This window comes from Sinocyclocheilus rhinocerous, unplaced genomic scaffold (assembly GCF_001515625.1).
Source record: "Sinocyclocheilus rhinocerous isolate Xijiao unplaced genomic scaffold, SAMN03320098_v1.1 scaffold273, whole genome shotgun sequence".
NCBI lineage: Eukaryota > Metazoa > Chordata > Actinopteri > Cypriniformes > Cyprinidae > Sinocyclocheilus > Sinocyclocheilus rhinocerous.
In genome coordinates this window covers 350653-365419 of record NW_015656360.1, presented here as the reverse complement: position 1 = coordinate 365419, position 14767 = coordinate 350653, and the positions used below count along the sequence as shown (strand labels likewise).

The 14767-nt window shown below is 37.1% G+C and overlaps 1 protein-coding gene and 1 non-coding gene across 2 annotated transcripts in view; one reads left to right on the top strand and one right to left on the bottom strand.

Annotated features, from left to right (window-relative positions):
* Nucleotides 1–8906: 8906 nt before the first annotated feature.
* trnat-cgu (transfer RNA threonine (anticodon CGU)) lies at nucleotides 8907–8978 on the bottom strand. The gene has a single exon. It is a non-coding gene; the product is annotated as a tRNA-Thr (tRNA).
* Nucleotides 8979–11968: 2990 nt separating this feature from the next.
* The window catches only part of suz12a (SUZ12 polycomb repressive complex 2 subunit a), a 9057-nt gene continuing 6258 nt past the window's right edge, over nucleotides 11969–14767 (top strand). The window contains exons 1-6 of the mRNA XM_016527539.1: nucleotides 11969–12818; nucleotides 13449–13495; nucleotides 13622–13686; nucleotides 13904–13972; nucleotides 14091–14140; nucleotides 14237–14322. Of these exons, the coding sequence (XP_016383025.1) occupies nucleotides 12647–12818; nucleotides 13449–13495; nucleotides 13622–13686; nucleotides 13904–13972; nucleotides 14091–14140; nucleotides 14237–14322 (489 nt within the window). The 5' untranslated portion in view covers nucleotides 11969–12646. The remainder of the gene's footprint in view (nucleotides 12819–13448; nucleotides 13496–13621; nucleotides 13687–13903; nucleotides 13973–14090; nucleotides 14141–14236; nucleotides 14323–14767) is intronic.

Here is a 14767-nt window from a genome sequence, read left to right as displayed (position 1 = left end):
GTATATATATATATATATATATATATATATATAAACAGTCAAAACAATATATACATATGTATGTATTGTTTTGACTGTTTATTGTTCAGTGCTATTTTAGTAGCCTATTATTGATATACTATTAAAGTTTTTGTTAATATTTTGCATTCGATTTTATTTCACTTTAATTTTTAAGTTTTGGTAATGGTTTTTGCTATTTGTATGAGTTTTTGTCTTTTAAAAATATGTCTATATATGGTTTCTATAAATTTAAATAGATTCATTTTAGTTTATTTTAAGTTATTTTAGCACTTTAGGTTTAAACTAAATGAAAATGATCAATGTTGCTTTGGCAAAATAAGTTTGTTTTTTTTCTGCAAAATTTTTTTTTTTTCAGGTAACAAAATAGTAATATTTATATGGTTTTAGTTTTAATTAACGATAATATTCTTTGATTATTATTAACTGATTCGCTCTCTAATAGCATGACATAAAATTATTAAAAGTAATCAGCAGTAACAATGAACTAAACTAATGCAGTAAATTTTGCCATGAACAGATGTGAACAAACTGTGAAGCATTAATATCTAACGTTTCCAGATAAACAAATTCCTCATTGTGATTGTGAGTCAGTGTGGCTTAGGAGGTGTGTCTGTGCTGAGTCACCAGATCTGTGTCACCTTTCATTTCTCACCGCCTTCTAGTACTCCTCCCCACCCAGTCACAGACCACTGCCTCTTCACTCCTCAACAACACAGCTGCTGAATCACACACACACACACACACACAAACTATTCATGAGCATTTGGGATCGCTCAACAAGTTTTCACTCGTCGTCATTATGCATGTTTGTTTGTAAAAGTGAGAGTGTGATTCATATATGTGTGTGTGAAATCTGGGTTTGGGTGCATCATAAAACCACAAGCATGTCATCACTTTCTGTTAAGACATACTTCTGTGAGCTTGATCAATATCAACCTACAGTCACAGAAGTAATGTGTGATACCACATCAGCTTTAATAACAAGCATCCAAACATGTGGATGGCTTCCATTTCTTTCAAATGAAACAATGACACAACCGAAATACTGCTAGTTGGACCCAAATCTCTTTCTTTCACTGTGATGTTCTGGTGACGCCGTCACATACTGAATGTAAACTGGGTGTGATTTTCGACTTGTCATTCTGATTTAAAGCCCATATCAAGCACCTCATCAAGTTTTCTCATCTGCACCAAACCTCCAAACCTTTATTTGTTAAGCATGACCTCACACCTAGATGACTGTAACTCCCTTCTAAACTCTTACGCATTAAACTGTTTAAATAGTTAATTTGTCCTGAGCTCTGCAGCCCATAATGCTTCCTTTGTCCTTCATGGGCAGTATAGGAACTTCAGCATCACTTCCCTAATGTTCTGGGATACTCTCCCCCAGTATCTCTCCAAAATGTCAAAACTCAGTTCTGTATACATAAACAAACAATTAAACAAATGAGTTGCTGTGAACTTATGCTATGTAATGATATAGAAAGGCAATACACTGATTTTTACACTGATTTTCATTACTTTTTGTAATGTCATTTAGTGCTTTACTTGTCTTCTACAATAAATGCAAATTTCTTGAATTAACTTAATTTGGGTTTTTTTTTCTCAGCAAATATTGATAGCGATGAATTAATCAGCATAATGTGCAATTCATTTGCTTAACGTTTTAAAGTACTTGACTGCCATAAAGACAGCCAGTTGAATGAGCAAAAATGGTACATTCTCGTTCTGAAGGGTCGGTAAGATGTTTTCATGCTTTTGAAAGAAGTCTCATGCTCACCAAGATTAAAAAAAAAACAATATTGGGGAAAAAAAAGTTAGTGTCCTTGCTGAAAAAAAAAAGTACTGACCCCAAACTCTTGAACATTAGAGTAAATAATATGCAATATATTGTAGACAGTATATAATGTATATTTCAATATGTAAAGTGTCTGAAATATTGCTTTAATATCTTTAATGGTCTTTAATAGCCATGCCTTTCTCTTTGGCTAATTTTTGCACAGGGACATCCTGGCCGGAGGGAAATGCACCATTTCCAGTGTGCTGTGATAATAGCAAAGTGCAAATGAGACGTGTGGGACAGCAGGCGATCTCAAAGAGCAGCTCGGGATTCCACAGGCTTACAGCCTTAGAGCGCATGCATCCTCTCCGAGCTGAGTCACTTTTTCTCTCAGCCTCTGTGCAGTCTATTACCTGCCCCTCACCAAAATGTGGGATGATACAGACCGTTTATTGAGTTTGTCAGTGTGATTTCCATGTGGCATTATAATAAGGGAGAATCTGCTGTGATCATGAAGCAGGCTCAGGGTTTGCTCTTGACTGGCCAAACTCAAGCTAAGAACGCCTACAGGGTAATACAATCATGCTCAGAAGAACCGGACGACTTACTAGAAAGTTTTGGGAGAATGAATGAGCTCAAACTGATATTTGACAACACAGCTTTGTCTCAGAGATCTCCTGACAAATTCTAAAAAGACATAACCTCAAGCAGGGGTCTTCATTCTGTGTTCACAAGGCTTACATTGACTAGTGGACATGACAAAAAGCAGTCCGATTCAGAGCAGAATGAAGTCATGTCTTTGAAAAAAGCTGGTTTGAAAGAGAAAACGTACAGTACATTGAATTAATGAAAGGAAATAGTGTATTTACTCAACCGCTTATTAACATAAACCACATATAGTGTGTTTCGCATTAAGTTACACAAGATCTTTTGACAATTCTTTGACTGTGTCACAGACCACAAATCTAAATAGCTAATTAGGAACCTGCATTTAAAAAAAGAAGGGTCCGAAAAGCATTTCACAAGAAGGCTTTCTTATTCTCTATATGTGTCCTGCCTGTGTCATGTCTGTCCACGTAGGGACGCTGAAAATTGCAAGAGCAATAAGGATTTTTAGGGGCATTATGACTGGGTTAATAAAACACAGCTGCCCCTAAAAGTCCCTCATTTTTCTTGCTGCCATTTTTCTTGCTACCTATGGGTCCTCTTCCTAGACTCACATTTCAACAGCATGGAGCCGGCTTTCAATCCGGCGGCTGGGTGTTGGTGAGAGCTGGACACCCTTTCCCTCCCCTGGGGAAGCACAGACATGGGGCTGCTGTATCGCTTCCTTGCTTCTGACGGCTGGAAACCAGCAAGACCCTGTTTGTCAGCCGTCCAACAAGTGAAAAGTTTAAATTAAGAAGAGAGTGAGGGGAATTTTAGCCTCCCTCCTCCCCTCAAGCGTGCATGCCAGGGGTTTATAAATTGCCCTTATAAAAAAAGGGGTTTGCTTTGGGATTTAAGTGGGTAGCTGAGAGAGGTGAATGAGTTCAGTGCATTTCGGAGCGGGATTCTTTCCTATTCGGATTGGTATTTCTGTGTTTATACATGCACTACAAACATGGCCATTACACAGCGTGAGGTTCCTTTCAATATTACCATCCTGAGCTACAGAAATGTTTGTGAAATGATAGGAAATACTAAATTCTAATTCCAGCTTGATAGGCCTAAGTGTGCGTATATATATATATATATATATATATATATATAAACAGTCAAAACAATATATACATATGTATGTATTGTTTTGACTGTTTATTGTTCAGTGCTATTTTAGTAGCCTATTATTGATATACTATTAAAGTTTTTGTTAATATTTTGCATTCGATTTTATTTCACTTTAATTTTTAAGTTTTGGTAATGGTTTTTGCTATTTGTATGAGTTTTTGTCTTTTAAAAATATGTCTATATATGGTTTCTATAAATTTAAATAGATTCATTTTAGTTTATTTTAAGTTATTTTAGCACTTTAGGTTTAAACTAAATGAAAATGATCAATGTTGCTTTGGCAAAATAAGTTTTTTTTTTTTCTGCAAATTTTTTTTTTTTTCAGGTAACAAAATAGTAATATTTATATGGTTTTAGTTTTAATTAACGATAATATTCTTTGATTATTATTAACTGATTCGCTCTCTAATAGCATGACATAAAATTATTAAAAGTAATCAGCAGTAACAATGAACTAAACTAATGCAGTAAATTTTGCCATGAACAGATGTGAACAAACTGTGAAGCATTAATATCTAACGTTTCCAGATAAACAAATTCCTCATTGTGATTGTGAGTCAGTGTGGCTTAGGAGGTGTGTCTGTGCTGAGTCACCAGATCTGTGTCACCTTTCATTTCTCACCGCCTTCTAGTACTCCTCCCCACCCAGTCACAGACCACTGCCTCTTCACTCCTCAACAACACAGCTGCTGAATCACACACACACACACACACACACAAACTATTCATGAGCATTTGGGATCGCTCAACAAGTTTTCACTCGTCGTCATTATGCATGTTTGTTTGTAAAAGTGAGAGTGTGATTCATATATGTGTGTGTGAAATCTGGGTTTGGGTGCATCATAAAACCACAAGCATGTCATCACTTTCTGTTAAGACATACTTCTGTGAGCTTGATCAATATCAACCTACAGTCACAGAAGTAATGTGTGATACCACATCAGCTTTAATAACAAGCATCCAAACATGTGGATGGCTTCCATTTCTTTCAAATGAAACAATGACACAACCGAAATACTGCTAGTTGGACCCAAATCTCTTTCTTTCACTGTGATGTTCTGGTGACGCCGTCACATACTGAATGTAAACTGGGTGTGATTTTCGACTTGTCATTCTGATTTAAAGCCCATATCAAGCACCTCATCAAGTTTTCTCATCTGCACCAAACCTCCAAACCTTTATTTGTTAAGCATGACCTCACACCTAGATGACTGTAACTCCCTTCTAAACTCTTACGCATTAAACTGTTTAAATAGTTAATTTGTCCTGAGCTCTGCAGCCCATAATGCTTCCTTTGTCCTTCATGGGCAGTATAGGAACTTCAGCATCACTTCCCTAATGTTCTGGGATACTCTCCCCCAGTATCTCTCCAAAATGTCAAAACTCAGTTCTGTATACATAAACAAACAATTAAACAAATGAGTTGCTGTGAACTTATGCTATGTAATGATATAGAAAGGCAATACACTGATTTTTACACTGATTTTCATTACTTTTTGTAATGTCATTTAGTGCTTTACTTGTCTTCTACAATAAATGCAAATTTCTTGAATTAACTTAATTTGGGTTTTTTTTTCTCAGCAAATATTGATAGCGATGAATTAATCAGCATAATGTGCAATTCATTTGCTTAACGTTTTAAAGTACTTGACTGCCATAAAGACAGCCAGTTGAATGAGCAAAAATGGTACATTCTCGTTCTGAAGGGTCGGTAAGATGTTTTCATGCTTTTGAAAGAAGTCTCATGCTCACCAAGATTAAAAAAAAAACAATATTGGGGAAAAAAAAGTTAGTGTCCTTGCTGAAAAAAAAAAGTACTGACCCCAAACTCTTGAACATTAGAGTAAATAATATGCAATATATTGTAGACAGTATATAATGTATATTTCAATATGTAAAGTGTCTGAAATATTGCTTTAATATCTTTAATGGTCTTTAATAGCCATGCCTTTCTCTTTGGCTAATTTTTGCACAGGGACATCCTGGCCGGAGGGAAATGCACCATTTCCAGTGTGCTGTGATAATAGCAAAGTGCAAATGAGACGTGTGGGACAGCAGGCGATCTCAAAGAGCAGCTCGGGATTCCACAGGCTTACAGCCTTAGAGCGCATGCATCCTCTCCGAGCTGAGTCACTTTTTCTCTCAGCCTCTGTGCAGTCTATTACCTGCCCCTCACCAAAATGTGGGATGATACAGACCGTTTATTGAGTTTGTCAGTGTGATTTCCATGTGGCATTATAATAAGGGAGAATCTGCTGTGATCATGAAGCAGGCTCAGGGTTTGCTCTTGACTGGCCAAACTCAAGCTAAGAACGCCTACAGGGTAATACAATCATGCTCAGAAGAACCGGACGACTTACTAGAAAGTTTTGGGAGAATGAATGAGCTCAAACTGATATTTGACAACACAGCTTTGTCTCAGAGATCTCCTGACAAATTCTAAAAAGACATAACCTCAAGCAGGGGTCTTCATTCTGTGTTCACAAGGCTTACATTGACTAGTGGACATGACAAAAAGCAGTCCGATTCAGAGCAGAATGAAGTCATGTCTTTGAAAAAAGCTGGTTTGAAAGAGAAAACGTACAGTACATTGAATTAATGAAAGGAAATAGTGTATTTACTCAACCGCTTATTAACATAAACCACATATAGTGTGTTTCGCATTAAGTTACACAAGATCTTTTGACAATTCTTTGACTGTGTCACAGACCACAAATCTAAATAGCTAATTAGGAACCTGCATTTAAAAAAAGAAGGGTCCGAAAAGCATTTCACAAGAAGGCTTTCTTATTCTCTATATGTGTCCTGCCTGTGTCATGTCTGTCCACGTAGGGACGCTGAAAATTGCAAGAGCAATAAGGATTTTTAGGGGCATTATGACTGGGTTAATAAAACACAGCTGCCCCTAAAAGTCCCTCATTTTTCTTGCTGCCTTTTGGGTCCTCTTCCTAGACTCACATTTCAACAGCACGGAGCCGGCTTTCAATCCGGCGGCTGGGTGTTGGTGAGAGCTGGACACCCTTTCCCTCCCCTGGGGAAGCACAGACATGGGGCTGCTGTATCGCTTCCTTGCTTCTGACGGCTGGAAACCAGCAAGACCCTGTTTGTCAGCCGTCCAACAAGTGAAAAGTTTAAATTAAGAAGAGAGTGAGGGGAATTTTAGCCTCCCTCCTCCCCTCAAGCGTGCATGCCAGGGGTTTATAAATTGCCCTTATAAAAAAAGGGGTTTGCTTTGGGATTTAAGTGGGTAGCTGAGAGAGGTGAATGAGTTCAGTGCATTTCGGAGCGGGATTCTTTCCTATTCGGATTGGTATTTCTGTGTTTATACATGCACTACAAACATGCCCATTAGACAGCATGAGGATCCTTTCAATATTACAATCATGAGCGACAGAAATGTTTGTGAAATACTAGATTGATAGGCCTAAGTGTGCAAGTTAAACAAATCACACTAGAATAGATAACAATGTGCTCAGTCAAAAATAAGACTGATTTTTAAAAAGTTCTAAACTTCCAGCAGTGGGATATTGCATAGCGAATCCTCGACAGAACACCGTGAGCAAACTATTTTGGATAATTTGGATAACTCTTTTACGAATTTACATAAATTATTGAATTGCGATTAGTACTCATAAGCAATTTAGGCTAGACCTTATAGTTCCTTCCCATTTTAATGTTTCCCACCCACAGAACATCTAAATATTTTTTTTTCATTATAATATACTCATTCAGACAGAAATAAGTGAGGATGACTACATGAGCCAGAAACTGGGACTTTGTAGGCCAGTTGAGAGTAAATTTAACTACTCACCTTGCCCGCAAAGACCCAACCTCTAACACATTAATGTCTTTAACCCCAAATACACAAAATGTGTTATTATACATTCACTGTTGTGTTTATTTTACAATGAATAACCATAAAATACTCAATTCCACTAAATTGTATTTTAATATACTTTACCTGGCCTGTTTCATTTCTACATAGAACTATAATTCATATTAGCATCATGCATTAAGGGAAAATACTATTATATATATATATATTTAAAAAAGAAAAAGAAAAACTAAAAACCATCTAAATAATTCAGCAGGAATGTAGAAGCACATATTGATGTATTTTCTTATCAACAATTAGCAACAACAGATTAATTTACCTCTGCTTGGCTTCCATTGTTTGAGCACTGTATCAACTCAGCTTGTTTTGAATTTAGTCCACTGTTTGGATTGTACGCATTGACAGTTGTAGAAAAGTTTGTCGATCTTACGGTCCAATTCTGGTTCCGATTACTGTCACATGAATGGAATAACGATGTAATCTTCACTAAAGCCCGCATATAAGATTCTTCGGAGAAGACATGCGTGTTTTTTCTTCTCTTGGATGCGCCAAAATGTAATCAAGTTGACTCGTCGGGAGCGCAGTCCTGACTGTCACCGCCGCCTTCTGAAAGCATTTACCTGGATTCTGCACCGCACACTCGCGTGTCATGTGCCGTGCGACAGCCGCAGCAGCAGCGAGCGGAGATCTCGCGCGCGGACGCGTCTCGAGCAGTTCTCGGGCCCTCCCCAAAATGGAATTCTAGGTAGGCTAGCACATGCGTTCATGAATCTGTCACACTCACCTACTTGCCTTTGAGCCTTTGGTTTAGGTCAAAACAGCTAGAAAGTTTATTGTTGGGTTCGCATTTATTTCATACATCCAGTTAATTTCTTTATTTCATTACATCCAATTAAATGTTTTAATATGGCAAACATATAGCCTACACCGAGTCCCACAGAAAAACAGCAGTTGTGTTGTTTGATTTGAACCTTTAGAGTTTTATAATTTAATTCACTGCCATGGCTTATATTAGCTGCGCACTGTGTCCGTTGAATAGATGTTTTAATTTGGAGCGCCAGCGTCATCTTGTGGATACAAGCGTACAACATTTTACACACATTCTTACACTCCGACTCTTGCATTGTTTTGTCAAACCTTCCCGATTAAATAGTTTGCTCTCCTCAATGACACAGTAATAAAATAACCCATTTATGATTATTTGTTTTTTATTACAGAACATTCAGAATTAATAACTTACAATTCTCTATTATAAGTGTTTGCACTTTTATGTTTTAGTACATTAATCATAGTGTTCATTTCAAACTTACACAGAGGGCATCTATAGACTACAATGTTCAGGTCATACCACAGGAAATAAACTGGATTCAAGATTCAAACTTTCTATTTTCTACTGCTGAAATGAAACTTGCAGTGGTGTTGTAATAATTTAGGAAAACAAGATTATTTTTATGTGATTTTGTTAATTAGGTTGCAAAAGAGTCTTTTTCCCATTGTCCGAGGCACGGACGGGGTTCGAACCCGCGATCTTCGGTTTACGAGACCGACGCCTTACCACTTGGCCACCGCGCCTAATGGCCAACTGCGCGAAAATTACGTAATTTAGTGAAATATCGACTGAACGAAAAAATTTACTTAGCAAATGTTTATAATTTTTCGTTGATTAATTCTCTCATGTGAGTCCATGCATCTTTTTTATACATATTATGAAAGCAATCTAACGATTCAAGTCTTTTTTATTCCCTCTGCTAAATTGGACACATCCGGTAGAAGTTAGATCGGAGGTTTCCCGGATGTGTAACAATTCCAAACAAAGTCTACAACACTTCAAATTAAAAGTACAACAAATATATCTCCCACATCCCACAATAAACGTTCGCAAAATGCGTGTCATTAAAAATTACAATTACAAAGTACGGATCCAGCAAGCAAGAATATTTCCCGAGTCTTTGGTCTTCGTATCTGTATGCTGTATGTATTTGTAAAGTAACATTATTTTATACTAATGTAATGGGGCACAGAATAGAGTCCGAAGCATACATCAATCTATTTGAACGCAATACACGTTAAATAGACATCAAAGGTAGACGGACATGATGTAATAAATAAATAATAAAAATAAAATCTAGTGTTAGGCTATAGATTCCCTAAAAATAATATTTTATTGGTTTTCATAACTTCTTACCGGGTAATCAAGTGATGGGAGTCTCTAATGAAATAAAGATCCATAACACTTTTTTATTGGGAATAAAATGCCATTATATCTTCCTGAGAACCAAAAATAAATAAATAAATATAAAAATTTGTGATTTTTTTTGTCATTGATCGGATCATAAGAAACTAATGGAGATAAAACATAAAAAAAAAAAAAGATATTTCACATTTTATTCTAGTCCTTTGTAGAGGAAGTTATTTAAAAAAATGTTTTCTTTTTTCATTCACCAGTCAATGTTTAGGTTTCAGGCTATTTTTAGCCAAACTTTGTGCAAAGATGATTCTCAAATATGTTGAAAGATATAACAGAATGATTTGATATACTACTGTACTTCATGGAATATGTGCGTGAAATGTCTATAAATTAGTTTTCCCATTCTATACAGTGTATCTATACATTGCATCTAATTTGCATATTAATGTGTTCTTGGGGCAAGCCATAATGAAAAAAGAACTGTATTAATAGGATTAATAACTTGCCAACATTTTAATAAGAATATCTCATATTTCATAGAAATATTGATCCATAATTTCATTCTGAATTGTGTCTCCCCAAAATGCCTGATTAACATGCTGTTTGTCCTGGTGTCCTCTACAGAAGACATGCATTAAAATTATTATGCCCTGTTTCGTATCAAAAAAGTAATATTCCGATTTGAAACTCCATAACATTTTTCTGAGATGTTTATTTACGACAAACAGTTTGAAAATTTGCCAGATTTAAATGATAATTACAAAACATTATCATATTTTCCTAAGAGTGCTAAATTTGATCATTCTGTTAATATCAGTCATATTTAAAGAACAAGGAGAGGGAGTGTTTATGATCAAACCTCCAAACATTTGATATCTCTAAAAAGCCCTGAATATGCTCTGTACAGGACATCCAGACTTAAAACTGTGGCATGTATTGTCTCAGAGAAATTCACTAAAATATAATGTCCTCTACAGAAGACAAAAGTCTATACCTGGGTCCCAGGAGGATTACGTAATATAAGCATATTATGTTTGGCTTGTCTTTGACATTTATTATCAAATTTCAAAAGTAGATAGATCGTCTATATGTCAGTCCACACAACTGAGTTAAACGTTTGATCACATTAAAGGGATCATATGATACGATTTCAATTTTTCCTTTCTCTTTGGAGTGTTACAAGCTCTTGGTGCATAAAGAAGATCTGTAAAGTTGCAAAGACTAAAGTCTCAAATCCAAAGAGATATTCTTTATAAAAGTTAAGAGTCAACCACGCCTACCTAAAACGGCTCGTTTAAGCACGCCCCCAACATGTCTACATCACTGTGTGGGAAGATTTGCATAACACCGCCCAAACGTTCACGCAAAGAAAGAAGGCGTAACTTTTATTCTCGCTGTAGTATTGTTGTTGCCGCCGCCATGTCACGAAGGCGCTGTGTGTTTCATTGTGAAAGCAAAACTATTTTGTTTGGTCTTTCAAAAGAGGACAATGTTTCTATAAAGTGGGGCAGTTCCAACTTTGCAAGGACAGTCTGGCGCTTCTGACTCACAGCCTGTAAGTACGTTTTTTTATATTTAAAGAATTTGCAACTGATGATTCAAACATGAGTTTTAAGCAGTGTAGATTAATGCTTGTTGTTTGTCATTTCTCCGATCACAAATGCAGACATGGTTTTATGTTTACGCGGCGAGATACGCAACAAAATGCGTAAAAACACAGTATAAGTCATTATAATCAGTAATTATGTCCCCACTGGATGCAACAAATGCCTCATTTGTAATGGGTTTTATTGGTTTTGTCTTGTCGCTCCGGGACACGGCATCACAGTATGGTAGGGGCGTAACATTTCCGTCACACGCTTGAGGTATTCGGCCAATCACAACGCACTGGATAGCTGGCCAATCAGAGCACACCTCGCTTTTTTAGAACGACGAGCTTTGTAAGAATCAACGCATTTCAGAAAGGCGGGGCATAGAGGAGCAACAATAATGTACATTGTGTGGAAAATAATGTATTTTGAACCTTAAACCACATAAACACATTGCATTACACCAAATACACAACATAATGTTCTTTTTAGCAACGTCATATGACCCCTTTAAAAAGTAAAATCATGAACTGTATTGAGAAGCAGGGCGTTTCAAAGTCGTTTTCTAAAGCAATGTATAGCAATCGATCCACTTGTTTAATTCAGTCACTCACGAATTATCAGGAATTGGTGTTTATTAAAGTCAACTTAAATAAATATAACGAGAGGCCCTAAACAAAGTATAGGCTACTACTTTTCTGTTGTTTAATTAAAGAAAAATGACAAAAAAACAAAACGTCCGATAACATTTTCAAAAACAACTTATATGGTATGTCTACAGATAAATATTTAGTACAGCTAGGGGCTCGGCATTTTATTTCACATACCCAAAGCTTTTCCTGGTTACAGTGTCTATTTAAAAAAAAAAAAAAAAAAAAAAACGAATTTCCCGCGAAAAAAATAATAAGCGAAACGGAAGGCTGCGCGAGCAGTCAGCACACTCTCTACCAAACTTGACTGCAATGTCCAAACTCGAGGTTTTATCAGCTGTGTGGAATACATTCAAGACGGAGGGCGGGTAATATTCACAGCACTTTCGACTTAAGGCTGTTTCTTATAAGACGAAAAGCTTCTGGGCTTACTTGTATACGTTAGTCTTAATAAGTAAACAGCGGCGGTATTCTCGTAACGACACAATAGCGGACCGCTCATCAGTAAACATACTTTCTGCCGCGGTGGGTTTTTGTGTTGTAGTCAGCGCTCAGTATCGCGTGGAATCCAAATTACACATGATCCGATAAGAGTTCGCGACGCGCTCGATTCTACACGCGGATGAGACGTTGTTGCGAATTCCATCCGGTCTGTAAAACAAACTGAACTGCCGGCTCGTTTATGTTAACTGTTACTTTGTTGAGGGGGCGAACCGGTTTCGGCTGCTCTCCCTTTGTTTGGGCCCAGGACTCGGCTGAATCCACTGGATCTCCGTCTCAAACGTCTCATTCGACCGTGAACGCTATATTAGGATGGCTCCACAAAAGCACGGATCTGGTGGAAATGGTTTTTACGCCAACAGCACGAGTAAAGCGGCTAATGGAGGAGCTCACGTATCGTCCGGTGTTGTGATGACTTCAGTCAAGCGACCCAAGATGGAGCAGGTCCAAGCCGACCACGAACTCTTCCTGCAAGCCTTCGAGAGTAAGTTGCTCGCGAATCCAACTTTTCCCCATAGTCTCTTTGTATGTACAACAAATTGCTGCTTTTCGAGCACACTTACCAGTATCCGATTGCTTTACGACCCATACTCTTGGCTTGAGGGCTAAACAACAATACTACCTGGGAAACTGTGTGCAGTAATTCACCGAATGCTTAAATAAGCCGGATAATTCACGTTAAAAGTCGTATGTCGTGTTTTTTCACAATAGAGGGATTTAGACACGTATTAATTGTTTAGGCCACATCCTATATGAAAATTAGACACGTGCATCAAGAGGTGACACGTGCTTTGTGGTGCTTTTATGTATTTTATTATTTTAATATGACATTGGGGACTTGCTGTCATAGAAGAGCAATGGACAACAGTCGTGAACTGCACAAACCCCTTGAAAACCTCGCTGCAGTTTCTCTACACTAGCTAAGACAAGTAGTGTACATGCCAAACTGCCACCTTGATTCACGTGTAAGAGTGTCATTGTACAAAAAATTGGGTTAATTTTATAGATACTGGCTCCACATGTATCTAAAATGGTAGTTTCTTTGGTTATTTACATGGTGAGTTGCATTCTGGCAACATTGGTGTGCATGATACTACTGCATTTCTGTTCACAGAACCAACTCAAATATATCGATTTCTTCGCACAAGGAATCTCATAGCAGTAAGTAGACCATGATCATGATGAAATGACATGCCGTTCTCATTTAGACGTGAACTAACCCTGTACATGGCTGCCATAACAATAGACTTGACTGGTTGTATCTTTAATTTCTTTCTGTTCTTTCAGCCAATCTTCCTGCACAGATCTCTTACATATATGTCACATAGAAATTCAAGAACAAATTCAAAAAGGTAAAACCATTACATGCACCTAATGTCTTAATCTCTTTGTTTGTCAAAAAGCCACATCTTCATTTCCTTGTGCAGGCCTCATAGTGAGTAAATCTGCATGCTGACAAATGCAGTGCAACTGACTGATGTACTGTACTTCAGTTGTAGTTAGATAAGTTGAATGAGGGTTTCACATCTCAACTATTTACAGAACATTTGTTGGCATCTGTTGTTTCAGAAAATACTTTGGTGTGAATGACCTGCTATTCAAAGTAGAGAAGTCGAAAGTGGATCAGGAATCTCACAAGTAAGATGTTCTTGATCCAGATTTATTTCGCTCACTGTTTTTCCGAACATGAAATTGATTGATTTGACTGAATGGGTCAAATGCATGCAGACGTTTTATCTCCAGTTTTGTCTTGCAGCATGGCGTCAAACCTGCAGCTCACTTTTACTGGATTCTTTCATAAAACTGGTAAGCTAACATTAGGTTTATGTACACTTTTATCAGCGTGTGCAAAAAATATCTTCTGATCGCTTTGTGATTCTGATTTGTTGTCCAATGTATCAGAGAAGCCATTGCAGAACTCAGAGAATGAAGAAAACTCGGTGTCTGTGGAAATGCTGCTTGTCAAGGTCTGCCACAAGAAGAGAAAGGTAAAACTTTGTCCTTGTCATAAAAAGTCAGAGAAAATATCTTGCGTTGACCTTTTTCCCCCCACAAAACAAGTTTCCTCGATCAAAAAAAACCTTGTCCTTGTCTTGATACAGTATATGTGGCCATATCTGTCCGTACTGTAGATTAATTTTTAATTGGTAATTATGCTTGCTATCTAGCACAACTAAAAACTCAATGAAATCGCTTGACAAGCACAGTTTTGTGTCTTGTGTTGACACATCTGTGTTAAGAGCATTTTATTGGACTTAAAGGGATAGTTCACCCAAAAATGAAAATTTGATGTTTATCTGCTTACCCCCAGGGCATCCAAGATGTAGGTGACTTTGTTTCTTCAGTAGAACACAAACAAATATTTTTAAAGGGGTCATATGTTTAAGGTTAAAAAAACACATTATTTTCCATATACTGTACATTATTGTTTCT